We start from the raw sequence: 27,535 nt of genomic DNA on the forward strand, positions 1-27,535 counted from the left end.
CCAAAGCCCAGCTCTGCCTCTCACTGTGTGACCTTGGTTACTGCCCTTCAACTATAGCATGAGGACAATAACAGTAGCTCCCATAAATGTTATTCAGCGCACCTAGAAGAGCTGGAACACACTCAAGCTACCATACCAAAATACCATAGCCTGGGTGGCATCAACAATAGACATTACTTTCTCACAATGCTGAAGGCTAGAAGTTCAGGATCAAGACATTGGCACTTGTAGGTTCAGACAAGACTTCTCTTCTTGGTGGCAGATGGCTGTCTTCTACGTGTGTCCTGGCATGGCCTTTCCTCTGACTCAAGAAGGTGCTGTGGTGTCTCTCCTTTTTATAGGGATACCAGCCCTATCAGGTTAGAGTCATGCCCTTAAGACCTCATTGAGCTTTCATTAAAGCCCTATCTCCAAATGCCTTTACACTGGAGGCTGGTGCTTCGCCCTGTGAATCTGGTCTCGGGAGGGTACACACTCCAGCCACACATACTATGTGTGCCACGATCACGGATATCACTGCTACCACCACTACAACTGTTTATGACACTACATCTTCTGCTGTGTCTACTTTATAGGGAGGATGAAAACATGGCAGACTGGCTTGGTTTCCTCACAAAAGAGTTCCTTCCGTGACTTTTCTGTGGTGCAGAGGATCACACCAAGGGCCTTGTGCACACTAGGCAAAGTACTCTGCTGCTAAGCTACAGCCCTAGTTCTTATTTACTTTGAGATAGCTTTTGAGCTTCCTGCCATGGCCTCCTGAGTACTGAGATTACATGCATGCATGTGCCACCATGCCTGGCCAAAGGGGATTCTTGAGAAGTTCAATACAAATAGGACTTGATTTGTTACACAGATATGCTCTTCTTAGGAATAGCCAGGCTCTGTTGTAGGGGAAGCTATACTCAGAATCCTGGCTTTCATAACTCTGAAATCTGTGTTCTTTCCACAATCACAAGAAGTTGTAACCCAGAGTGCACATTGCCATGGCAAGAGGCTGGCTGGGAGTTGAGGAAAGAGGGCCAAAGTTCTGGCTCTGCTGTGTAGAAGCTGTGTGGCCTTCTGCACACCACATCCCTTTCTGGGATCAGTTTCCTTATTTACAAATAGAAGGGGTTAGATGGCTCTGAAGTGCTCATCTTTCAATCCACATCCATCCATTCATTTGTCAAAACACTATCTGCTATTTGCTGGCCCCACTTTGAGGGGCTAGGGATATGGGGGTGGGTGGGCGGTGGGTGGGAATGACAGATGTCATTCCTGCTTTTTGGGAACTTGCATTCCCATGGAAAGAGACATTAGGGAAATGAATAAGCATGCAGAGACATGATTTAATCACAATACTAATGAGAGGTCGAAGGGAGAGTAAGCAAAAAAGGCAAAGACAAGGTGGCTGGGCTCAGAATGGGAGTTTGAGCTGGAAAATAGGGAACTCAGAAACACCTCATGGAAGGGGATATTTGAAGACGAGAAGGCCACTGTTCACATTCACAAGAACAGTCTGAATTCTACGGAAGAAATTGCATCCAATATGTCCTAGAGAGACAAATAAGGTGTACTAGTTACTTTTCTGTTGCTGTGATAAAACATGACCAAGTCAATGTAAGAAAGCACTTAATTGGGCTTACAGTTCCAGTGGGTCCATGGTGACAGCACAAAGACACAGTGGCAGGAACAGCTGAACTGTAAGCAGGAGGCAGAGAACACACTAGGGATGGTGGGAAGTGTCTGAAGCCTCAGAGCTTACTCCTGTGACATCTCCTCTGAGGCCACATCTCCTAATCCTTCCCAAACAGTTCCACCAACTGGGGACCAGAATTCAACATATGAATCTATGAGGCATTCTTATTCAAACTACCACTTAAGAGCAGTGTTCTTGGAGCTGATTCAGAAAGGGAGAGTGGGATAAGTTGAGGATAAAGGCATAGATGGAGGAGCTACATCTCCATAGCCTTGATGGTGACAGGCAGAAAGAATCAACAGCATCTCCTATATCCAGAGAGATTTCACTAAGGGGCTTCAGGCAGTGATCTGACCTGATTTCTAGTTTTTGATGTTCCGTCTGGCAGTTGGGTACAGAAAATATTCCATATAGAGAACAAGAGCAGAGAAAGGAGAGAGGTTAAACCAACAACCAGATACACTATCATGCTTTATCTCTACCCCGCTGCACTCTGTAAACAGCCACAACACTAAAGGTACCTTTGGATGTCCAGTAGAACTATCAGCAACTATATAGATTTACATGTCTCAGCCAGTTCCTTTATATCTAGCAGGAATTTAGTCTTGGTCAACACTGTGACTGTGATACATGTTTGAACCACTACTTTGAACTTGCAAAAAGCAGATCAAACACAAGTCCTCCTGTCCTAGAGATTCCAGTCTGGTATTCACCTACCTTTTACTTTCTGGGAGCACCTGGGTCTTGGATGACAGGCTCCGTTTTTGCTAGCCTTTGACCACAGCAAGCTGCTCTATCCCTCAGGACTGCAAGTCATCTTATACATAAATGAAGATGAATACAACCCCTTCCTGGTATCCTCCACTGGAGCCAAGGTGCTTATTCATCAGCAGAATGAATACCCCTTCATCGAAGATGTGGGGACAGAGATTGAGACAGCAATGTCCACCTCCATAGGAATGCACCTGGTAAGAAGATATTCATTGGCTTATGTTTAGAAAGGAGAACAGTTTTTTTTTTTTTTATTTTGAATGATAGCTACAAAGGCACAGCTAATGAAAAAGGGTGCTTTCCTATGGCTATCCCAACGGTCATTCCAGGAGCCATTTTCAAGTTTGTGTTTGCATCTTCCATGTTAGCAAGCACAGGATTCCATCTGGGGAAGTAACCCAGGGAAACTCCCTTGTTAAAAACAAAGAAAGTATGGTGTTTATGGAATCAAAGCATAAGACACTAGGCTATGGATCTGTCAGTCATGTAAAGAGCAGATGACATCCTTGTGGGATGTTTACAGGCACATGATGTGGGGAAGGGGGAGTGACAACCACTTAAAGTAATAGAGATTTCAAACATCTGTATAGCCCATCACACTTCCAGAAATTTCACTTCGACTACCAAGAATTCTTTCTACCTCAAGCCTTTGCTCGTCTGTAACCTGTGTGTATTAGAACCCACAAGCCTGTCAAAAGAAGTGTGCACAAACCCCAGACACCAACAACATAGCTTATTATTCCACTCTTAATCTTTGCCATTCTGACAAGGAGGCATTATATCCATTGTAGCTTTTCTTACATTTCTCCTTAATGGAGAATTTTTTAAACCTGTGTGTGGTTGAAAAAGCAAGACAATCTCTTTATGGACTATTGCTTATGTCTTCATTGCCATCTGTGTTTAATGGCTCACTGTAAACTCACAGCCATTGCGCCTCACAAACTTCGTCTCCAGAGCAGTGGTTTCCAAATCCAGTTGGCCATCAGGGGCAGATTTTCTAAACTAGAATCTCTGAAAGATTTGTCAAGGATCAAAATCTTGTGGTGATCAGAAGAGTCAGTACTATCAGGAAATGTGACTTAGAAACTTCAGCAGTTCTCAGTCAGACGTTATGAGGTGACACGATGGGCATTGATTGGAGGCTTGATCAACCCTCCATCACTTAGTCATTCAACAGTTATTTTCTGCACATGTCATCAGTGCTAAACCCAACAGAAAGAATCTACAGTGAGAAAGCCTGTAAATGACAAATTATAATCACTACATGCTATGCAGAAAAAATAAGGCTGGGCATAGTGGTTCTTGTCTGTAACCCTAGTACTTAGGAAGCCAAGACTAAAGAGTTCCAAGCCTGCCTGGGCCACATGGAAAGACGTTATCTCAAAAAGCAAAACAAGAGCAGGTTGTTGGTAGGAGACCTTCATAAAAACATATCATGGGTGTCTTGGTACAGTTTTCTGGTTAGATGCCTAAAATTGGATTACTTATAGAGACCTTAGTTTGGCTTGTAATTTGTGACTGGAAAGTCCAGCATAGTTATGACCATTGGTAAAGTGTCTTCTTTCTGCATTGTAACAGGACAGAGGCCTCATAGAGTGAGGACTCTAGCTCAGGTTGCTCTTCCTCTTCTTACAAAGCCACTAATGCCATCATAGGGACCTACTTGATGCTCTTATCTCCTAATGATCTCTAAAGATCCCATGCCCACATATTACTAACATGTGAGCTTGGGGATTTCATTTCTAACACAGGAATGTTGAAGGAATACATTTGAATCATAGTTATGGGATACTGACCCACGGGAAGTTGAGATTCAGGGTATTATATTCTGAGGAAATGTGACTTAAGTGTCATTAGTAGAGATGATGAAGTTGAATGGCAGTGGTATATGACATCTGTTCCTTCAATTGTGTGTGGCTGGAAACCATTCTGATAGTCATCCAGTGCTATGGATGTTCTCAGATGCCTATCACTTAAGATCTCTGTCCCAACATAGGAGATAGGTAATATGTACAGCTTGGGCTATATGAATGCTGATTTCCCAAAAAGCTTGGTTCTTCAGCATGCTCAAATGAGGAATTGGAAACCTGGGGTATCACTAATTTCTCTGTTCACAAAAGAGCCAAAAGCTCCCAGAAGACAACAATGGACATTTCCATCCAACATACCCCTTACTATTTTCTCTGAATCCTGAAGGACTTGAACTTGTCAACTCTTTGTTCCCTTATCCTTTTACCCTCTTTCTGACTCCTGCCTCTCATAGTGTCTGTAGATGGTTAAGAGTTAAGTACACTTTCAAGGGTTCAAAAGAAAATAGGTTCTGCCCTCTGGGTCTCTGTTTTGAGCTTGGAAACACCCACCATATTATTAATCAAACACTCTCTATACCAGTGGTGGATAAACAAGGATATGGTTGACTTTTCTGCTACACCTGTAGAAAATCAAAACCACACAGCAGGGTCAGTCAGCCAGGGGAATGATTGATGACCATGTAGAAAAACAACAGAAAGACAAGAATTACTGAGAGGTCAGCAGGGAATCACTAAGAATAAATCCAAACAAGCTACACTTCCTTCCTTTTTAATTTTTCACGTTTGTTTACTTATTATTTATTGTTGATAGGCATGTTAAGCTGGTAGACTTAGTTGGGAAATTAGTCAACAAACTTTTCTTATTTTTAAAGGCCCATATAGCTTAAAATGTCCAAGACTCTGAATATCAAAGATGAACCCAACCTTTAACAGGAAAAGACAAAAATCCACACATTTGTGCTGGGGAAGCAGCTTGCTGGTAGAGCATTTGCCTAGTGTACACAGTGTTCTGGGTTCTAACAACACATGCAGGCACACACACACACACACACACACACAAACAAACAATTGAACAATTGTTGATTGATCCATAGATCAGTATACATCTCCAACACAGAGTTTGTATCTGGGAAAACAAAGATCCTCTCTATCATGTATCTAGCTTCAGATCTTGAAATACAATATATTCCCAGTAATTATTGGTAGATGAGTAGATGGATGGATAGCCAGATGGAGGCTATTGGAAGCTTCCTAAATGATGAATTCTTGAAGAATAAGTTCCTGCCAAATGATGTCAGGAAGGGCTTGTCAAAATAGAGAGCACAGCAACTATATGAGGGTCCTGGGTAGGATGTTAAGCCACATAGTAAAGCTTTTTGAACATTGAAAGCTGGATACAGTGGCACATGCCTGTAATTCTAGCATACAAGAGGCTGCAGCAGGAAGATCAAGAGTTTGAGGCCAGCCTGGCCTACATAGTGAGATTTGTTTAAAAAAAATTTTTTTATTAATGTCCAATCAATATGCTAGAGACAGCACAATAATAACAATTCCAGAGAGAAACTGTAAGAACCTTCACTGGGCAGTGGCTGGGAAGGTGAGTAGGAGTGAGATGTAGTGATAGTGTAGAAGCAGTAGGGCTTGAGAACAGATTCTATCAAGAAAAGTGAGGGGAAGGGAGATGGATACTTGGGTCCTGGCTGAGCTGTGGGGTGGGTCAGTGTCATGCTTAGAACTGGGGAACAAAAGAGAAAGGATGTTGAAGATGTCTTGCCCAATTTGTTGTGTCTTGAGGGCAAGAACAGGTGGAGTTAAAATGTTCAGTACGTGGATGCTTTGAACCTGCAGTTCAGAAGAAAATCTGGAAGATATTTCTTCTAGACTTGAAAATAAATACCATCACCCAAGACCTGAAACAGAACCTTTAACATGATCTGTTTAGAGCTGAACAGGAAGAAAATAGAGAGGCAGAGAAGCAGAAGCCAGGAGGAATCTGTGTCAGATACCTGGGAGGGAACTTCAGCAAGGTGTGCCAAGTGCACTTAGAGGTCAAGCAAGATGAAATAGGAGAGGAGTTCTCTGAGTTTGGAGACCAAGAGGGCACTGGCATGCTTTGGCAAGACGGCCTTCCATGGAAGGAGTGGAACAGAAACTAGAATACAATAGGTTGGATGGTGAATGGGAGTTGAGGAAGTGAACAAGGGTGAACCATTCACTCCTGGAGGTGTATGACTGAGTCATGGAGCAGAGACGCTACACTGTACTGCAAGCCCCACAATATTCCTTTGCCTTCACGTGTACCTAGAAATTCTTTTCACAAGCATATGTATCTCATGAATTAGGAACTCAAGGGACTTGACTTTGTGCTTTGGTTTTACAATCTCCACACCTTGATTACCTCATCTGTATAATGGGATGGTAACAAAAGTGCTACTTTATGACTGGTGAGAGTTCAGTGAGTTAATGTCTGCTAGGCACTTGTGTTACATGCACTACATGCTTGGCATATAACAAGTGCTCAGAAAAATGTACTAGCATTCCTGCCCATGTCTTAAGAAAAGAGATCTAGCCAGGAATGATAAATGTCTACCATCCCTACACTCAGGAGGTGGAAGCAGTCACAGATTTGATGTCAACCTGGGATACACATCAAGACTTGTCTGAGGGGTAGCAGAGTTGTTACAGAAGGTTTACATTTCTTTTTAATAACCCTTTCTTTTATGAGATATATACATAATACAATATGATATATATCTATATTACCATATAATAATATACTATTGTGTCATATATATGAAGAATACTAATTACACATATATAAAATACACCAATTACTTGTATGCATTGAAAACGTCTTCCCTAGTTTGTGCTTTCCTTTGAGTTTCTTACAGTATTTTTCAATGAAAAGCATTAAGTGTTGCATAGTCATGACCTTTGTTTTCCTCTTGTCAGTATGTTTACTGAGGGTTTTCCCTCTTTGAGATCAGATACTAAAGTAAATTTTCATTCAGTTCCTTCACCTAATACTTTAACCAGTTTGGTTTCTTTTCTGCAAATGTAGAGACAAAGTATATTGCTTCCTCTAAACCTTTTTTTTTATTGTTTTAACTTCATATTTTGATCAATTTGCTTTACCATTAACTAGAAGTATAAATTGTTTTGCAATGCACACACCTATGCATACACGTTTATAGCATACCACAAAATTCAAAAAGTTAAACCACCTATTTCAGTTACTTTTCTCATTTGTTGTGGCAAAGAAAAGAACATAAAGACAAAACCAATGTAAATAAGGAAGGATTCCATGGGATCTCACAGTTTGAAGATACAGCCCATGATGGTGAGGAAGGGATGTGAGCAATGGCATGAGGTGACTGGTCACACTGTGTCCCTAATCAGGAAGCAGAGAGAAGTGGAGGCTAGTGCTCAACTTGCCTTTTTTTGGTTCCTTTGTTCTGGGACTCCAACTCATGGAATGGCGCTGCCCATGCTCTGGGTGGGCTTTCCCTCTTCAGCTAAACCTTTCTAGAAACACCTTTGTACACATACACAGAGGTGTGTCTTCTAGGTGACTCTAAATGCCATCAAGTTGATGGTCAACATTAAGCACCATGTCACCCATAGTGGCATTCAGGGTGAAGCCCTGTAATTCTTTTCTAATTTTTAAATTTTGTTATTATAATGAAACTTTCCTGAGTATACTCCCATGTAATCTGTTTTTATTTCCTCAGAATTTCAAATATACCATCAGCATTGTTCCACAGACCTAGATAGCCCTCCAGTTTCAATGACAGCGTACAATTTTGTTGCATTAATGTAGACATCATCATGATACCCTAAGTATACAGCTGTCCTCTGGTATTGGAAGGAAATGGCTTCTAAGACTCTCCACTGATACCAAAGTCCATGGCTGCTCACGCTCCTTATAGAAAGTGGCACAGTGTTTGCATACATTTCCCTGTATGCTTTCAATCATGTCTAGGTTACTATTAACCCCCAATATCATATAAATGCTATATAAATCATTGAAATTCTACAGATGTTCCTTATAAATGAGTTGTCTTTGGTGGGGTTTCTATTGCTGTGATGTAACAACATGACCAAAAGCAACTTTGGAAGGAAAGGGTTATTACATCTTTGAATGGGTAGTCCATCATCCAGGGACATCAGGGCAGGAACTTGGAGGAGGGGCTAATGTAGAAATCATGGAGGAGTGCTACCTACTGTTGTGTTTCTCTCATGGCTTGCTCAGTCTGCTTTCTTAAGCACCAAGACAACACCCACAATGGGCTGGGCCCTCCCACATCAATTACCAATCAATAAAATGTACCACAGACTTGCCTTTAGGTTAATCTTATGGAGCACTTTCTCACTTAAAATTTCTTCTTCCCAGCTGTTTCTAGCTGCATCAAGTTGACACAAAACTAGCCACCATATGCATTTTCCCAACCATTTCCTATTCACAATTGGTTGAAACCTTAAGTGATCAGGCTGGTCCCTATATAGAATGAGATAGCATTTGCATAGTGCCTATGTACCCTATAAATATGAATACTGTAATATAAATATTATGAACACATGCTGTATTGTTTAGAGAATATTGACAAGGAAAGGATCAACTTTGTACAGTTTTATTATTCTATTTTTAAAGATATATTCTGTTTATGTGTGTATATGTACACAGGCACGTACAGGTGCCCATGGAAACCAGAAAGTGTCAGATCCCTTGGAGCTGGAGTTATAGGCATTTGCAAACTGCCCAATGTAGATGCTTGGATCTGAACTCAGGTCCTAGAACAGTATGAGCCCCTAACTATTCAGCTGTCTCTGGTCTCAAGATAAAATTTTAAAACATATCTTCAACCCACAATTTGTTGATATTGTAGACTCAAAGGGCCAACTATATATACATTTATTCGTTTATTTATTTATTTATTTTGCAGTACTGGTGATTACACTCAGTATCCTGAGTATACTAGACAAGTTCTCTACCAGTAAGCTAAACTTCCATGCCTTTATTATTATCATAATTATTATAATTATTTTGAGACAAGGTCCATACTTGAACCCACCACCCTCCTGCTTCTGCCTATTAAGTACCTGGGATACAGGCAGAACCATACCCAGGCCAGTTGTATACTTGAAGGTCACAAGTTCAGTGTTTGATTTCTCTGTAATAAAAGGCTACTTGCTGCTGTAGGAAGGCCTGTCTGTTGGATTGAAATGAATTCAGAGGGAGGTGGTATTTGAAGAGTAAACCGAGGCCAATGAAGATATGCATTGCAGGCTAGGCTGAAGCATACAGTCTTGAACCACTAAGCTGTGAAGACATTGATGGGCTGAGATCTGTAATTTAGATGGATGAGTCGGGGGGGGTGTGCCTAGGAGGAGATACTGAGGAAGAGAAAGTAGAAGCAGAAGAAAAATGGGTGACTTTCAATAATCCCACTGAGGGACACCATCCATCAGGTCAGATGGGGAAGATGAATGGCAAGGATTCAGTTGACTCAAAGATGCTTCTCTACATCTCCCAATGACTGAATGCTAGTGGCTTCAAACAATCAAGTATTAGATGAATCTGTGGGGCAGACAGGGCACTGGGTTCATCAGGGAAATGTCTCTGATCCAGACCAGACTGTGTTGACCTCAGCCAGTGATGCTTGTGGTGTGTAAAGTCAAGTGCTAGGTCTGCCAGACTTCCTTTTGCCTCCTCCCTGTGGCCTTACCACACCAGCTAACTGGCTTGGACATGTTCACACAGTGACACAGGCTCCAAGGTCAGCAAGAGAAGGCCAGTTCTGACGGGCAAGCACTTTTCAAGTATCTACTTGTATCAGGCTTGTTCATAACCCATGGTCCAAAGTGTGAGTCATGTGACCTACCCAGATTCAACTGGTGGAAAGCAAACTTGATCTCTTTACCAGACGGCAGGACTTGGCTAAATTTTGCAAACTCCCACAGACATAGTATGTTTAAGATATCTGTGGACCACCTAGGCAGAGATTAGCAGTGGTCAGTTAGGTCTCAGCAGAAAAGCTTTGGCTGGAGGTCAGCTTTGGGGACAGCAGTCCCCTGGGCTGCTGCACTGGGAGAGGATGAGTTAAAGTATAGACCGTGAGCACGCTCTATTAATAAAAACTGACCTTTGTGGAGTTCCGTGTAAGCACTTTCTTAGCATCAGGTTCAGTGAGTCCTCACAACAGTAAGCAGAGGAAGGGAATAAAGAGGAACTCTGGACTGAAGCCATGGCTCCTTCTCTCAGCAGCCGTTTGAAGACTATCACTGCAATATTTATTTATTTATTGATTTGCTTATTTATTGATTTGATTTTTGAGACAGGGTTTCTCCATGTGGTAGAGTCTCATGCACTTCTGATTCTCCTGCCTCTGCCTCCTCCCCAACCCCCGGTGGACATCATGTCATTCCTAGTTTATGTGTTGCTAGGAATGGAACCCCAGCTTTGTGTAAGCACTCAATAATGGAACTATATCTTCAATCCTCCCCAGTATTTATTTTGTTTTGTTTTTCCAAGATAGGGTTTCTCTGTGTAACAGTCCTGGTTGTCCTGGAACTCACTCTGTAAATCAGGCTGGCCTCAAACTCACCAGTCCACCTGCCTCTGCCTCCCCGAATGCTGAGATTAAAGGCATGCACCACCACCACCTAGCAAGTGTTACATTTTTAAAGGGAGAAAAATCTCAGATCAAATACATTTCCCACTACAGAAAAGAGTGTAGCACCAATACAAAAATCCTTCTTCAGAGTAAAAATAAGTAAGTAAACAACACAGTTTACAACAAACAAGTTCTTAGAGCTAGGAAAGCTACAGCTTGAATCACCAGACAGGGAGAAACACATCTGCAATACCAACACTCAAGGTGCTGAAGCAGGAGGGTTACAAGTTCTAGGCCATCCTGGACTGCATAATGAGACCTTATCTCCAAACTAAAAAGAAAAAAAAGAGAAGCAATGGATAGAGGTCAGGAAGGCAGGAGTTCTCTAATGACAATCCCCATTTCTCTAGTTGAGAATTCCGAACTATGACCACATCACATGCTACCACAGTAGGGCAAGCTTGCTGTTTCCCTTCCCTGGCAGCCTATATGACACATTATGAGGATGCTGCTCTCTTCATCCTCAGGGGAGAGGGGGTTAAACAAGAACTCATCTACCTTGTTTTATTAGAAAGTTGATTTTCTTAGCAGTTCAATGAATTGACTTGATATCTTCCTTACTTTTCTCCTTGCCATGGCAAAATACCCAGTGAACACAAGTTGAGGATAAGAAGGTTTGTCTCCCAGTTTGAGGATGCAGGACACCATGGTGAGGCAGGTGTGGCAGCAGGAGTGGCTGGTCACATTTCTTCCTCTGTCAGTAGACACAGAGATGAAGCTAGTAAATAGTCTGGCTATATTTAGAATGGTCTTTTCTCCCCATTTCTGGAAATATCCTCACAGGTGTACCCAGGTATGTGTTTACTAGATGATTCAAAATACTGTCAGGCTGACCATCAAAATTACCCACACCACGCAGGTCAGAGACTTATGTAAACATATTATAAATTGTTCTCAGAAAGCACTGAAGCCTACAGAAGTCAACTCATTCAATCTGAGGTAGCACTGCTGGGATATGAAATCAGACTTATTTAAACTTGTGTCCCCCCCCCCACACACACACATACACACACACTGCCATTTCTGATTGCATGGCTAGTGAGCCTGCCACTGCACCTTGTGTAGGGACGATCGGCCATTGGCCATAATGTGGTTGCTGCAGAAGGGGCCCCTTAGTGCTCAGAATCCTACCACCTTGGTGTATGGTCAGATTAGATGGTCAAGGTTGGATTCTGCTTCTATGAGGAGCCTATGGAACTATCTCAGTTACATCCTTTGGGGCTAGGAGTGAGGACATCCTGTCTGCAATAGCAAAAATCTTTCATTCCCTTACATCTCACCCTGAAATGTACACAGTGGAAACTGACTGCAGTATTGCTCTGGATGAGCTGGGAGACCAGTTTGCTCACTGCTCAACTCTCTGTAGTGGCCCTGGGACAGGATGTAGATGTTGCACAGTTTTGACATAGGAAGCAGGAGACACAGCTCCACCTTGTGCAGCCTCAGTTTTTTTTTTTTTTTTTTTGTTTTTTTGTTTTTTTGTTTTTTTTTTTTTTTTTTTTTAGAGACTTTACCTGGGTGAAGCCTTTTGCCACAGAATAAAATCTCGGGATCAGTTGGTATGAATCAGAATTGGAGGTGGCTAGCAAAGTTCTTCCAGTTGCATCTCTGGAGGAAGGACCTCCACCTATCATGAGTGAGTGAGAAGGAAACTCTGAACCACCCAGGGCTTCTATGGAAACAAGAACCATTGAAACAAAGACCATGGGGTCCTGAGAGGTTGTTTGGAGTCTGTGACTTCTATGTTGTCTGAGTACCCGGGGACTGCCAGAGTCCCAAGCACGCAGACCCCCTTACCTAGTTGCCAGATGGTGTTCTTACTGCAGCAGACAAGTAGAGCCTGTGGCAGACTGGCTCTGTGAACAGGTCAGCAGGATCTTGGGTCTCAAGATTCCTAGAGCTTGCAGAGGTGTCCTTGGAGAGAGCTACAGCTTGGCATCTCTGCATTTTATTTCCCAGCCCACCCTTGGCAGGCACTAGAATCTCTAAGTGGATTTGCCATTTAGCTGTAAGTCCATTGATTCTGCACTGACTGGAAACAAGCTCAATTGTTATTAGTGAAAAGAACAGGTTAGACAACAGAATTATGTCTGTCTTGTCTGTCTGTTGTCTATCTGTCCAAGCAGCCACTTTCCCCTTTACTTGTTTGTCATTCCACAGTTTCAAAGTGACCATGGCCAATTGCCCTTCAGGAACTTGCAGTTAATTGAGGGAGACTAATGTGTCAGCAGATGAATTACAAAATAAATAGAGAGAGTAACCTCTCCACATGCTTCTGGTCTGTTTCTATCTGTGTGGAGCCTACCAGCTCTTAGTTTTGCCCAATTATCATCCTTTTCTTTTAGAAGCATGTCATCCTATGCAATCTTTAGCCTGATCTACAACACTGCATGGGTGCATGAGTGCACACATGCATTCTCAAATGTGAGCAGACCACAGACCCTCACTCTAGGCTGGCTATGGTTTCAGCTTACTTTTTGCCCCTTTTCAGAGATGTTATCCATGCCCATTCTTATTTTCGTTGTTGTTATTATTATTCATTTTTTGTTTTGTTTTTCTTTGTTGTGTCTGATTGTTTGCTTTGCCATATATTAAGTTGGAGGCAAACTTGATGGACTGCTATACGTGGATGGATAAGGGCTTTGAACTTTGAATATTGATGCTGTCCCCCCTCTTATGATCAGGCTATATTATTCTATTTTCCTTGGTTCTTCTAAGAAAATCAACATCCAGAACCAGAGGTCAGGCCCTGCTGAAGGGACTGGAACCTCAGGCATCTCACAGCCCCACACTTCTTACCTTCTAGTCCTCCTCCCAGCAGATAAACAGATGGCTTATTACCATTCAGGAAGCTGAATTCAGGTTTCTCAGCAGGCACTCAGGGTGGTTTTGTCTTAACTCCTCCCGATTTGTTTCCATAGATCTTTCTTCCTGACTCCAATGCTGAGCATTCAGCCCACGCAGGTTAGATAAGAGCTCTACCACTAAGCTACATTCCCAGCCCCAGAGATTTCTCTCTTCTGCCAAATTCCAGGCAAAATGACCGCCCCACCACCACCATAACCACCACTTCAGTCTTTGCTGTTCTGTCTGCCTGGCAACTCTTCCCCCAGGTCTCCAAAAGCCATTTTATCCTCAGTCAACACAAAAAGGTACTTTGAGAAGCCATGCAGTGGAAGCTGATGACATGGTCCCAGTCCTCACCTCAGTCTGATGCTATGATAAAACAAACAACAGACAAAAGAAACAAACAAAAAAAATCCCCTTTGAGCAGAAGCTGTTAGTGGAAGAAGAGGCTTATTTGGCTCCTTACACCAAGTTATAGTCTATCATTTCAGAGAAATGATAGGAGCCCAAGCACCCAGTGGAAGCAGAGAAAGGAATGCACCATGCTGCCTGCTTGCTTGCTACTTAGCTACCCCTTCTCTACTCTCACACTGCCCAAGGGCCCAAAGCAGGGGATGGTGCTACCTACATTCAGGGTAAGCACTCCTACTTCATGCAATAATCAAGACTCCAGCCTCCCATGCTCATACCCACAGACCAACAGTTACTCAGTTGAGATTCTCTTCCCTGGTGATGCTGTTATGGCAGGCTGATATTTAAAAGTAACCATTGTAGGCCATTGAAGAATTTACTAAGACAGAATAGAGAGTGTCTTCAGCCAGTAACATTCTAGCAAGGGCCCAGACCACTCAGAAGGAGTAAGAGTTCTTTTATAGCAGATAAGTGGGGAATTATTAATTTTACAATTGTAAGGCTCTTGGGCAGGCCCACATCTGAGGGGACAACACAAGCCATTCTTTATCTTTTTGAGGAGTAAATTTTCTAGTTTTTCTGGAGCCTGGACAGGTAAGGCATATGAGTTATTAGAGGTTAAGCTCTAGATGTCCATGTGAGAGATTATAGATCAGGATTCAAATGGCCATGACCCGACCATTAAAGTGTATGGACTTTGCTCTTCATTTGGTCTTTGTTTCTACTAAAGGGCCCTTTCTCAGAGATGTCTTTCTAATCTACCTGGAAGACTGACTGTCTCATCCTCTTAAGTCTATCCAATGTCCTGAGCATTATCCAAAATTAATCTCATTTAAATCTCTCTCTCTCTCTCTCTCTCTCTCTCTCTCTCTCTGTGTGTGTGTGTGTGTGTGTGTGTGTGTGTGTGTGTATGAGCATTGCTATATCTGCCACAGGACATATGTAGAGAGGTCAAGGGCATATCAGGGGTTTGTCATATCCCAGGCTAGCTGGGCCACAAGCTTCCAGGAGTCCACTGATTACCTCCCATTTCCCTGTCAGGGTGCTAGAATTACAGACCCAGAATCTATTGTGTCCAGCTTTATGTCGGTTCTTGGGATTTAAATTCAGGTCTTCACACTTATGCACCAAACACTTTACCCACTGAGTCATCTCCAAGCCCCATCTCATTGATTGACTAATAAGCTAGTAAGGCAAGGTATCTTATTGAACACATGGCTGTATACTCTTTGAGAATACATGCTCAGTGAGAGCAGGGCATTTGCCAACCTTTCTCATTATGGATTTCATAGTGTCCTCAATAGCACCAGACCCATTAGGTACCTAGTAAACTGAGGTGAGTAACTAAATGATTAGTCACTTTCAGAGGCGCCCTCCCATCCCGGTTCCTAAGGAGGTATAGATGACTATGTGCTGTTGTAATTGCAGACAGAATCATTCAAGCTGAGCGAACCTTACAGCCAGTGCACAGAAGACGGCGGCGATGTGCCCATCACAAACATCTACAACGCTGCCTACTCCCTCCAGGTATGGCATGGCAGGGCCTGCATCTCTGGGTCATGGCCTGGATCCAAAAGATGAAGTTATATCTAAGCTGAGGTGTGCCTGGGACCAGGAACTAGGGTGAGGATATCTGGGGTTGGTCCAAAGACCTCAAGTACAAATGATGCCAGCTGATTCCAGTCTTCTTCGGTCCTCTGTAACCAGAGCCTAATTGACTCACTGAGGTTTATGTGGAACACAATGTACAAGACAGACAAGTATACTTGCTAAATGGGCCTTGGCAAAGGATAGACAGGAGAGAACCTTCAGTAGGAGACACAAGCTGAGGGGTCATAAGTTTGGCTTCCAGATACATTTGTGCCCTATGACTTGGCAAGTTTGACCCCCTTGACAGTCACAGAGTTGTAGTGGATCAAGGTGAGCTAATTGGCAGCTCCTGGAATCCACTGGGTTGTATACTGATTGCTCTAACCAGAATGACATTAAAAATACAGAAAACACCACAAGAAAAATCCATATTTCTAGCTTCTCTTGTTAAAAAAAAAAAAGAGTGATTTAGGATCTGGGAACACATACCCCAGCAGGACAAACCACAGGAGGAGCCGCCACTTTAAACAAGCTATATCGTGACTGATATCCACAGATCTGACCCCCATAGAATATGACATCACTGGCCCCATAGGCATTGCAGTTTTCAGTGCTCCAGTGCAATGAGTAGTGGACTGTTATCCCTCCTCTCACAGGCTGGAACTCTGAAGTTAGCCTCATATCAGGATGCTAGAAAGCCCAGAGTACCATCTTAACAGAATAAAAGATGGGGGGAGTTGGCAGGGGGGGAGGCTAGAGATACAGCTCAGAGAGCACGAGAACATGGGTTCAGACTCTCAGAACCCACATAAAAAGCCAGGTATGTGCCTGTAACCTAGCAATGGCAAGGTAGACACGGGCAGGTCCCTAGAAGCTCACAGATGGCTAACCTGGTCTACATGGCAAATGAGGTTGTAGGCTACTTTATATTTTATATCATGTGAGTGCTGACACCCAGGGAAAGGGGAAATAGGAACAACTTCCAATAAACAGTGAGAAGCGTGGTCCTAACAGACCAATGCTTGGTTGCAGGTCCTCCACACTGGATTTTTCAGAATTATGACCACAATACCCAGGAAGCTTGTAGTGTAGGGTAGGGATTTCAAAGCCTACTCAAGTTTAAGACTCAGTGTTTTTGTTGTTGTTGTTGGTTGTGTGTTGTTTTGTTTCTGAGACAGGGTCTTATTTTGTATCCAAAGATGGCCTTGAACTCCCTGTGTAGCTCAGGCTGGCCCCTCCACATTGCTATGCTCCTGCCTCCGTTTTCTACGTGTTGAGAGTATGGGTGTACACCACCACACCTGTCCAAATATGAGCTGTGATGTCTATCTTCCACGTGACTACAAGCAGATTATTCAAATCTCGGCTATATCTTTTTTTATCTTTAAGTACCATATTACTCCACAAGACTGTAGTGAGCATGAAATATAGGACTATATTAAAATATTTGTTCTCAGAAACTTATCATTAAATATTACTCAAGGCATCTTTCTAATGAACTCACTTTAGGGGTCTAAAGTCCATTTGGTTGTAGCATAAATTCTTGTAAGCAGAGGTTCTCAGGCTAACAGTCCCTCCTTGTGAGCAAAGAGGTGTGTTTTATCACCTTTCAGCTCATTTCTAATGAAAGCTAGAGAATTCCATGCTGGGCTTCCTGAAAAAAACTTGGTCTTTAAAAAAAATTTTTTTAATTACTTTGCTTTCTTTAATTTTATGTGTGTGTGCTATGGCCAGCATGATAGGAAAAAGCTTTGGAATGTAAGATATGCAGGCAGGGAGTTCTTGGCCTCTACCTGCAAGGAGGTTAAGAACATTCTTGGGTATTCTCTTTCAGATTTGCCTTTATTCATGCTTCCAGATGAAGATGGTAGAAAAATGTGGCTGTGCACAGTACAGCCAGCCTCTGCCTCCAGCAGCCAACTACTGCAACTACCAGCAACACCCCAACTGGAGTGAGTGATTCCCACCTCCAGCCTTGTGCATCCCAGGAGGGGAATCAGCTTGGCCCAGCAATGGGCTGCCCTGTGATCTTTTAAGCCCCTGTTGTGATTGCCCTTTGCCTGAAGAGGTTGTTTAAGGCCCTTTCTATTAATAAGCCTAGCTTGGGTTGTGCTTTTCAATTATGAACTAAATGCTATGTCCCAGCCTGTGCTAATAGCTTGCCCATATAGTCAATTCTAAAAAGCACTGCTGTTAGTACTCTTGAATGGAGCAGAGAACCAAGGTTAAGAAAGATTAAGTCACTTACCTTGGGACATACAGGCGAGAAGTCACAGTATTGGACCCAAGAGCTGCCAAACCCCCAGCTCAGGTCTTTTTCTTGTTGTTATTGTTGTTTGTTTTTGAGGCAAGCTTTCTCTGTATACCCCTGGCTGTCCTGGAACTCAGTTTGTAGACCAGGTTGGCCGAGAACGCAGATATCTGCCTGCCTCTGTCTCCTGGGTGCTGGGATTAAGGTATGCACCACCATGCTATTTCCTGACATCACAGACCAGCATTGGTTTCCCCTCTCCCCCCCCCCAATAGCATTTGTAAAAGGTGAAGAAATAAATAACTAGCACAAGGTAGTGGGGGCACCACAGGTGTCCCTAGGAAGGGTACTGTGGCCCCAAAGCTCATACTACCTTTTACCCTGTTCCCCAGTGTATTGCTACTACCAGCTGTACCAGGCCTTTGTCCGAGAAGAACTGGGCTGCCAATCAGTATGCAAGCAAGCCTGCAGGTGCGTAGATCTGGAGGGACAGGGCAGGCAGGGCTATGCTAGGTCAGCAGCCTGTCTTGACTCTGTGCCCTTCTCCTCCAAGCTTTAAGGAATGGACACTAACCACCAGCTTGGCGCAGTGGCCATCTGAGGCTTCCGAGGTAAGCTCTACCGCTACTCCCCCTACCAACCCTTTGGGTCCTCATCTATTCTATTATGGCTATAACTATAACCAGGCACAGTTCCTGTGTGAGTAGATCTACACAGCCAAGGCCATAGAAATTGGGGTGTGGCTGAAGAAGAGGGCAGTGGGTAGCATTAGGCCCACTCTTTCTTTCTCCATCACAGAAATGGTTGCTGAATGTTCTCACCTGGGACCAAGGCCAACAAATAAACAAAAAGCTCAACAAGTAAGTTTACCTCCACCCAGTTCTCTCTGCCTCTGTCTGCCACAGGCTCTGAGCCCTTTGCTTGCTTCCTCATTGCCAAGCCCTCTCCTTTTCGTTCATTCAATCACTTAGTCAACAAATATTTACTGAGCTCCTATCATGAACCAGGACCTACTCAGACTTTTGTTTGACCATGATCCACCATATGAAATACATTTTGCATTGTGGCCCATTGAGCCCATAACTGGAATAAAACATGCAACAGTATTTCCTTATGATGTACAAAGCACTTTGGCTGATTTTCAGATGTTCTGGCCAAACCAATTGTTTGCAGATGTCTTTCTGTACCCTCGGGGTAATCTGTTCCATGACTCCCCCATGAATACCAGAATCTCTGAATGCCCAAGTCCTATATGTGAAATGGTACATGTTTGCATATGACCTACCACATCCTCTCATCCATTTAAGTCACCTTTGAATTCCTCGTGGCGCCCAGTGTGATGTAAATCCTATGGAAATAGCTATTGTATTAGATTGTTCAGGGACTCTGACACAAAACAAGTCTGTGCATGTTTAATCCAGATGTAATTATTTTTCCTCTCAAAAAACCCCCCCTCCATGATTGGTTGAACATATGGATCCAGAACCAACAAACAGGGAGGGCAAGTTTCCATCCTAATTTGTTTGATTGGTTAGTACCATACCATCTCAACTGGCAAACATTTTGACATGCCTTTCAATATATTCTGATATTTCTTCATCTTTTTTCCTTTCCCAAGTTTTGAGTTTTTGTTTTGTTTTGTTTTGTTTTTGTTTTTTAAGATGGGACCATATGTTGCCCAAGTTAGTCTCAAACTCACTATGTAGCTAAGAATGACCATGAGCTCCTAACCTTCCTGTCTCCACCTACCAAGTATTGGGATTGCCGGCATGAAGCACACACCCAACTGTGCCTAGTCTATTCAGTTATGTGGCAGGTACTACCATAGTCCAGTAAACTTGCTTTGTGATTTGCTGGTGGATCCTGACTTACAAAAACAGTTCTTTTAGCATCCAACCTTCTAATCCTGCTTGTATTTTTCACAAAGCAATTAAATTCTGAGATACTTTTGGCAACAATTATCTAGGCCAGAGATCAGGAACCTCAGCAGATGGAGAAAAATAGGGGAGAGATTCAGGCAATGTAAAATTCATACTTCTGGTCATTACCATGTTTCAGCACAGGGTCTTCCTCAGTAAAAGCCAATCTGGTCTCCAGTCCAGAGCATCCATCCCACTAAGGCCAGGTGGTGTGTAAGCCATTGGGGGAAAATGGGGTCATCCAGGTGAACAAACATGCTCTCTCTGCCCCCTACCCCACCCCGCATAGAGTATGCAGTGAAATGATAAAGATAAGATTTAGCTCATCAGTCAGTAAACCCCAAATTTTGGAGCAAAGGCAAGAGGGTTGATGGTTCAAGGAAACCTTAGGTTACATCTTGAGATTTTTGTCTCAAATAAATATGACAAATAAAGAAACAACAACAAATAGAATGAGACTGAGCATTTGCAACCAACTCTTGCAGATCAGTGACCCTTAGCCAAATCTAGGCCAATAAAGCAGTTCCTTATTTTCTGCCTTTCCTAAAAGTTTAAGTATTCTATATACATGTAACTTCCATCCTTGCATCACATCAAATGACAATGTAACAGTGAAAACTCTGAATAAATGTGAACCTTCCAGGTCCATCAGGAGAGAATTAGAATGGTAGTTTAGGGCATGGCCTTGAAGCCAAATGGGTCTGGCTTTGAACCAGCTCATCCAACAGTCAGCTATGCAGTGAATGAATCCAATCTATGCCTCAATTTCCACACTGGTATAGTAGAGGAATGATTAAAACATAGCTCCCTACCCCAGGGAGACATTGTGAGACTTGTATTCATTCACCCAAAGGACTTCCAACAGTGTCTGGTGACATTGGAGGTGCCTAATAGAGGCTAGATGCTCATTGCCACACTCATTGCCACTATTTCCTTAGCATGCCTACTTCTTTTACTTGCACCAGTCTCCTATATGAGTCTGAGACTTCAATCAAACAATTACCAATGTTGAAACCTAATGTGAGGGTGGCTGGATGAACTGGCTTCCTCTGGAGGTTGAGGAACAATTTTTTTTTTTCTGAATGGATGGCCTGAGAACCAAGCCCAAGTTGGAAATGCACTCTGAGGTATATAAAGAGACTGGGGGACAAGGTTCTAACAGTCTGAGGAAGTTCAGAGCACAGGTCATGATAGGGGCTTGGGCAGGAGGGAGATGATAGCTATGCTGAGGGGATGTCATCTGGCAGGGAGCCAAGGCTTCCCACCCACCTGTTGGAATTTCTACAGGACTGACCTGGCCAAGCTCTTGATATTCTACAAAGACCTGAACCAAAGATCCATCATGGAGAGTCCAGCCAACAGTGTGAGTAGTATGCTTGTCCAACATGTCCCAAATTCATCAATATGCCTATTTACCTGCTCTAGGGGAACAGTCAGCTTGAGGGGATATGACCTGATATAGGATGGCTGAAGTCTCAGAGGGGAAGCCCACAGTGAGAGAAGAGGAGACAGGCCTATAGCTGAGGCCAATTGTGAAAAGCCCCCCACCTTTGAGATAGGGTCTCACTAAGTATTAGCCCAGGCAGGCCTTGAACTGGCAAGCATCCTTCTCTCTGCTCCCCAAGTGTTGGATTGTAGGTATGGGCCACAATTCTCAGCCTTGTGGTCTCCCTTGCAGATTGAGATGCTTCTTTCCAACTTTGGTGGACAGCTGGGTCTGTGGATGAGCTGTTCAGTCGTCTGTGTCATCGAAATCATCGAAGTCTTCTTCATTGACTTCTTCTCTATTATTGCCCGCCACCAGTGGCAGAAAGCCAAGGATTGGTGGACCCGGAGGCGGGCACCTCCCTCCCCTGAGACTCACTCCAGGCATCAGGGCCAGGATAATCCAGCTCTGGATACAGATGATGACCTGCCCACTTTCACCTCTGCTATGCGCCTGCCTCCAGCCCCAGAGGCCACAGTGCCTGGCACGCCACCCCCCAGATACAATACCTTACGCTTGGACAGTGCCTTTTCCTCCCAGCTCACGGACACTCAGTTGACCAATGAGTCCTGAGACAGAACTAGAGAACAATCATGATCTAAGGAGATTCTCCTCCTGACACAGACAGGCCCTCCTATCCTTGTTCTGGGTTTTTGATACATGATTAATAGCCTGCTGTGAACAGGGCATGGCCTGGGAATCCACAGAAGGACCTGATGGGCCCTGCTCCAACACTCATAACTTCCAGGATGAGCTATATTCTCAACTTGAACTTGGCACTTCTGAGCTGGAGAGCCAACAGTAATGACCTGGGCCAACAGTGAGCTCTTCACAGGATCCTGAGAGAAGTGTGCTTCCAGAGCCCCAAGCTCAGGAGTTCATCTACAATAATACCCAAGCATGTGATCTTCAGTAGCAAGGCTGGCCAGTCATCGCCTGATGTGTGTGACAAAAGAAATTAGCACCATCCTTGTATCCCAACTGTTCGTTTCTGACCTAAGTCATTGACGCTGGGACAAGGTGTACTCTGCACCCTCAGACAGACAGTTGGCCCAGGGCCCGGGAGCATGTTTGGAGAGGGCACAGTAGAGAGAGGCCAAGGGGTGTGGCAGGATGTCCCCACTTGGGTAGTAGGGTGGGGCAGGAGAGAAGGGCCAGTTAAAGGGCATAGCTAGACACTCCTGCCAAACAAATGGTATTCCCATAATCTCAAACTCAAGAGTGGTATGCTGGGAGTTGTGCTAAGCACTTACATAAGGGTGTAACAAACACCAGCCTACAGGCCCAATCCTTTATTTTGTCTTTGAACTGAGACTGTGTGTGTATGTATGTGAGTGTGTGTGATGTATATGTGTGTGTTTATAATTTTTACATAGCTAATATATACATATATGTCAAAAAGAATATTTTGTGACTCATGAAAATTATATGAGATCCAACTGTTAGTGTCTATAAATAAAGTTTTATTGAGTCACGGTCATGCCAACTTATTTATACTTTGTTCATGGATACAATGCAAACTGAAATAACATAGCTGAGTGATTAAAACATTGGCCTTTTCCCAAAATAGTTTGCCAGTTCCTGGGTTAGTCCATTAAGGAGGTACAGAAACTAGAGCAAATCAAGTTTATTTTTTTCAAAATGACATAGAAAGTTGCAGAGCTTGAATTTGAACCCAAGCAGCCTAACTTGCTGGCATGGACACTTTCATTCCCCTACCCTGGATGCAATCCCTATGTTCACTAAGTATGAAGCTGATGTCACTCGTGGTAGAAAGAGGAGGAGGCTTAGCACCAAGCATTTAGACTAGTAGAAGGCCCTTTGTGCACAGATAAAAAAAAAAGACCAGTATTTGGGGACTCATTGCCACACAGGGACAGAGGCTGGTGGAATCCAGGGTCTTTGTAAAAGAGGCTTGGGGACCCTACATGAGCTAAGGACACGAGTCCCACCCAATAATGCATCCCATGCCTGCACCTATAGTTACCACCGCTTCCCCATGTACTATGTGTGCTGGTTCTCCGGGGTCAGCTAACAGATGTGATATGCTAGGAGCTGTGCTAAGCACTTATATAAATCACCCAAGGACATAACAAACTCCAGCCTACATGATGACTCTGGGTGACATGGCACTCCCCTGGGGAAGTGGGCTGATGCAGCCAAGCATTAAGGGCATAAGCCTGGCTGGGCTCCTGGTGGCTACAACTGGTACTGACAGGGGACATGCAGCAGATGCTCACTTTGGCACTACTCAAAGGAGAGTGGGGACTGTGACCTCAGGTTCGTGGAACTGGCCAGCTTTGGCAAGTCTTCATTAACAGGAACACTTCCAGCAAGGCTGAAGTTGCTGCTGGGCGTGTCAAAAGTGAGACCGACAGCATCTGGCTTAATTGTTCTCTAGTAGATGGGTGTGCACAGCTCCTGGCTCCAGCCATCTCCATGCCTGCTTGACTCCTGCGATATAGCCTTTTCTCCTTTTCCATTTACCCTTCTTTTAACACTACAAACCTTTCACTCCCCTGGTATAAATTTTTATCCATTCGTGTCTCTCATTAGATCAAGAACTCTGTGCAGACGGGAATAACCTCTTACCGCTTCCTACTCAGATTGAGATAAGAGATTATTCCAGGATTGACATTTAATCATATGAAGCTTATAAGAACAATAATAATTGGGCTGGCAAGGTGGCTAAGTGGGTAGAGGAGCTTGTTGCCAAGCTAAATGATCTGAGTTTAATCCACAGAATACATGTTGAAGGAAAGAAAAAAAACCTCAAGTTCCATCTGACCTCCACATGTACACCACAGCACATGTGCCTATACAAAGCAAACAAATAAATGCAATTTTTTAAAAAAGAACAATAAGAAGGGCATAACTTTCCAGATTTTATTATTTGCAATGGATTCTGTGAAGTGCCTCACACACATCAACTTCAGTAGTGCTGGCCCCTTAGGTACTCTTGCAAATAAGAAACTAAGGCATAGAGAAATCTCCTCTAGGCACACAGCTGGTAATTCATGAGCCCCACCAATAGTAGAGACAGTCAGTGGCAGAACAGTGAGTGGTGGGTGCTGTGAGGAGAGAGACCACCCCTGATGTTGTCAGGAAGGGGAGGGCCCAGATGCTACCACAACCTGGAGATGGTGTTATCCAAGAGAAGCAGTTTTACCAGAGAGCAGATAGATTTTCACGCATGGTCTCAGGGGCTTCGTTTTAAGGATGCCTGGAACCATTGCTTTGTACCCTATGTGAGGCAGAACAAAACAACAGCAAGAGCAGACTGCTCACCTTATGACAGACAAGAAACAGAAAGAGGGGTGGGCTTGGACAAGAGACCCATGCCCACCACACCCACTTTCAATAACCAGGCCCTACCTCCTAGTAATTTTCACTTTTTACCCAAGGAGTATCATCAGCTAGATACAAAGTCCTCACTCAGCACATGAGCCTAGGGAGGACATTTTATCTTCTAAGTACAGTAGTGATGTAGCCGTTTATGCAGATAGATATATTATAGAGAAGAATGTTCTGGAAAGAAGGAAACACCAGCACTGGCAAAAACACTTCCTTATATAATAGGGCTTTATTCAGTCACTGAAAAGGAATGAAATGGGGCCAGTGAATTAGGTCAGCACATGAAGGTGCTCAACATCAAGCCTGAAGACCTACGTTCAATCCCCGGGATCCACTTAGTGGGAGGAGACAACTGTCTCCTTCAAGTTGTCCTCTGACTTCCATATATGCCCAAGCTGGTTGCACGCATACACACACACACACACACACACAAAGGAAATAAATGTAGTTTGTGATGAAGTACTGACATGTGGATGAATTTCAAAACTATCTCCCCAACTGAAAAGCCAGCAGACATAAAAGATCTCCATAACTGTTTGTTTCCACTTACAACAAAGACTCAAAAAAGACAAACTCAGAGAGTCAGAGCAGATTGGCAGCTGTCCAGAGGAATGAAAGGGTGTTTACCTATGAATAGACTTGGAGTTCCCACTTGGGGATACAAAAACATTTTGGAACTACACAGAAGCAGTGCTTGTAGGGCATTGCAGATGTGCTGGACAGCACCAAACCTCAAATGGGATGACTTTATGGAATGTGAATTTTACCCCAGTAAAAAATCAAAGTAAAATTAAGACTGGGCATGAAGACACATTTATAATCTCAGCACTTGGGAATCTCAAAGTTGAAGATCAGGCTGAACTGTGTAGCAAAGCTCTGCCTTGTATGTATGTATGTTTGTACCCACACATGTGTGTATATTTAAGAGTGAGCTGACTTGCCGGGCAGTGGCAGTGCATCCCTTTAACCCCAGCACTTGGGAGGCAAACACAGGCAGATCTCTGAGTTCAAGGCCAGCCTGGCCTACAGAGTGAATTCCAGGACAGCCAGGGCTATGCAGAGAAACCTCAAATAATAAAAAGTGAGTTGACTTAAGAGAAAAAAACTACAAATGAGAATGCAAAGCAAGATGCCCTGGCTGTAGAAGCCAAGAGAGTAGAAACTTCTGGGTGGATAAGGGGTTCAAAAGTACTTAGAGGCACAGAGGGTATATGGACACTGGCTGGTGAATGGCTGCTTCTCATCCTGAATGATATCACAATGAGGTGTATGCTTTCCTATCAGACTGTACAGAAATCGAGATGAGTTTGCGCAATTTCAAAGATCTCATGGGATAGGGAGATAGCTTGGTCTGTAAAGTGTTTGCCTTACAAATGTGAGGGCTCAAGTTGAACTCCCAGAACCCATGTAAAAAAGCCAAGCATGGTGGCACATGCTTGTAACTTCAGCTCTAGGGAGGCAGAGACAGACAGATCTTTGTGGCCCACTGACCATTTAGGCTAGTGTAGTTGGAGAGCTCCAAGCTAGTGAGAGACCCTGTCTTTAAAAAAAAAAAAATGTAGATGGTGCTAATGGAATGACACCCAAAGTTGTCCTCTGGTCTCAGGTGTGCATGAACAGGTGTACATGTACCCATATGTGTATCATTACACACCTGCAGACACCTCGCCCATATACACAACACACATATACATCTCAGAAAAGAAAGAAAATTGTGTGGATAATAATGCCAGCATTATATGTGTCCTAAAAGCAGACTAACACCCCTAAAAGTAACTGCAAGTCAATGAGATACCTTGAAGATAAAGCACTCCCTGATTTCCCCCCACCCCCTCCAGAGAAGCAGTCCTGAGAAATAGCTGCGTAGCCATCCTCTGGGCCCTGGGAACATCTGCCAGGCCCAGCTCTGGCTCATACCACCTCTAGTCCATCCCAGCAAACTGAAAACTATTCCAGCCCCTTCTGTCCCAAGGCTGGGCCAGCCCAGGGTGGAGAAGGGCCTGGATCAGCAGGATTCCTGAAACACGTGCTGTAATTGCAGGCTACCAGCTAAAGGAACCTCATTGTGCCCAGCTGGAGTCCAGGAGCTGGATGAGCAGGTGAAACCACCCCAGTTGTTACTTTGCTCCTCCTCCTTCTCCCTCCTGGAACATTCCCCAGGGGATCTTCCCAACCTCCTCTCCTCATATCTCCAGCCAAATGAGCGAAGTGTTTGTCAGACAAATTGTGCTGTCTCGCAGCTCTGTTTAACTGCCTGCTTGGACTCAGGAAGTGACAGTCACCTTTTGTTCTTTTTAATAGCATTATTGAAAATATTTCACTTGTGTCTACACAAAAATAATATTAGAAATCTGTTCTAAAAAAATAACAAAACTCTAATTCATTTTGAATTAAGAAAATAATAAATGCTATACATTTTGGCTCCCATCACTGAAAAGTTCAATGTTCCAGGCGCTGCTGGATGCAGACTCAACATGAGCTTAAGACCTGGACTTTCTGCTTCTCACCTGCATTGTTAGCTCTGTCTCAGACATATTCATCCACACAGTGTGTCAAGATGGTATCATAGTGCCCCATGCTCTCCTGAAACGGTTTCTAACTTACTGAGTGAGTTGTGTTCATTATTTGAGCCATCAGCCCTGTCCTGAATCAAACAGTGCAACCAAGGGATGAAACCATGATTAGCCAAGCCTGGGTTCTGAACTTATTTCTAAACTGGGGGATCAGCCTGTGCTTTAAA

At 43.6% G+C, this 27,535-nt stretch overlaps 1 protein-coding gene across 1 annotated transcript in view; it reads left to right on the forward strand.

The window, feature by feature from the left end:
* Positions 1-22,921, forward strand: part of Scnn1g (sodium channel epithelial 1 subunit gamma) — a 32,445-nt gene extending 9,524 nt beyond the window's left edge. The window contains exons 6-13 of the mRNA XM_051192855.1: positions 2,486-2,649; positions 15,624-15,722; positions 17,620-17,737; positions 18,429-18,507; positions 18,590-18,647; positions 18,835-18,896; positions 21,243-21,318; positions 21,634-22,921. Of these exons, the coding sequence (XP_051048812.1) occupies positions 2,486-2,649; positions 15,624-15,722; positions 17,620-17,737; positions 18,429-18,507; positions 18,590-18,647; positions 18,835-18,896; positions 21,243-21,318; positions 21,634-22,014 (1,037 nt within the window). The 3' untranslated portion in view covers positions 22,015-22,921. The remainder of the gene's footprint in view (positions 1-2,485; positions 2,650-15,623; positions 15,723-17,619; positions 17,738-18,428; positions 18,508-18,589; positions 18,648-18,834; positions 18,897-21,242; positions 21,319-21,633) is intronic.
* Positions 22,922-27,535: the final 4,614 nt, after the last annotated feature.

Source organism: Phodopus roborovskii, unplaced genomic scaffold, assembly GCF_943737965.1.
Source record: "Phodopus roborovskii unplaced genomic scaffold, PHOROB, whole genome shotgun sequence".
Classification (NCBI taxonomy): domain Eukaryota; kingdom Metazoa; phylum Chordata; class Mammalia; order Rodentia; family Cricetidae; genus Phodopus; species Phodopus roborovskii.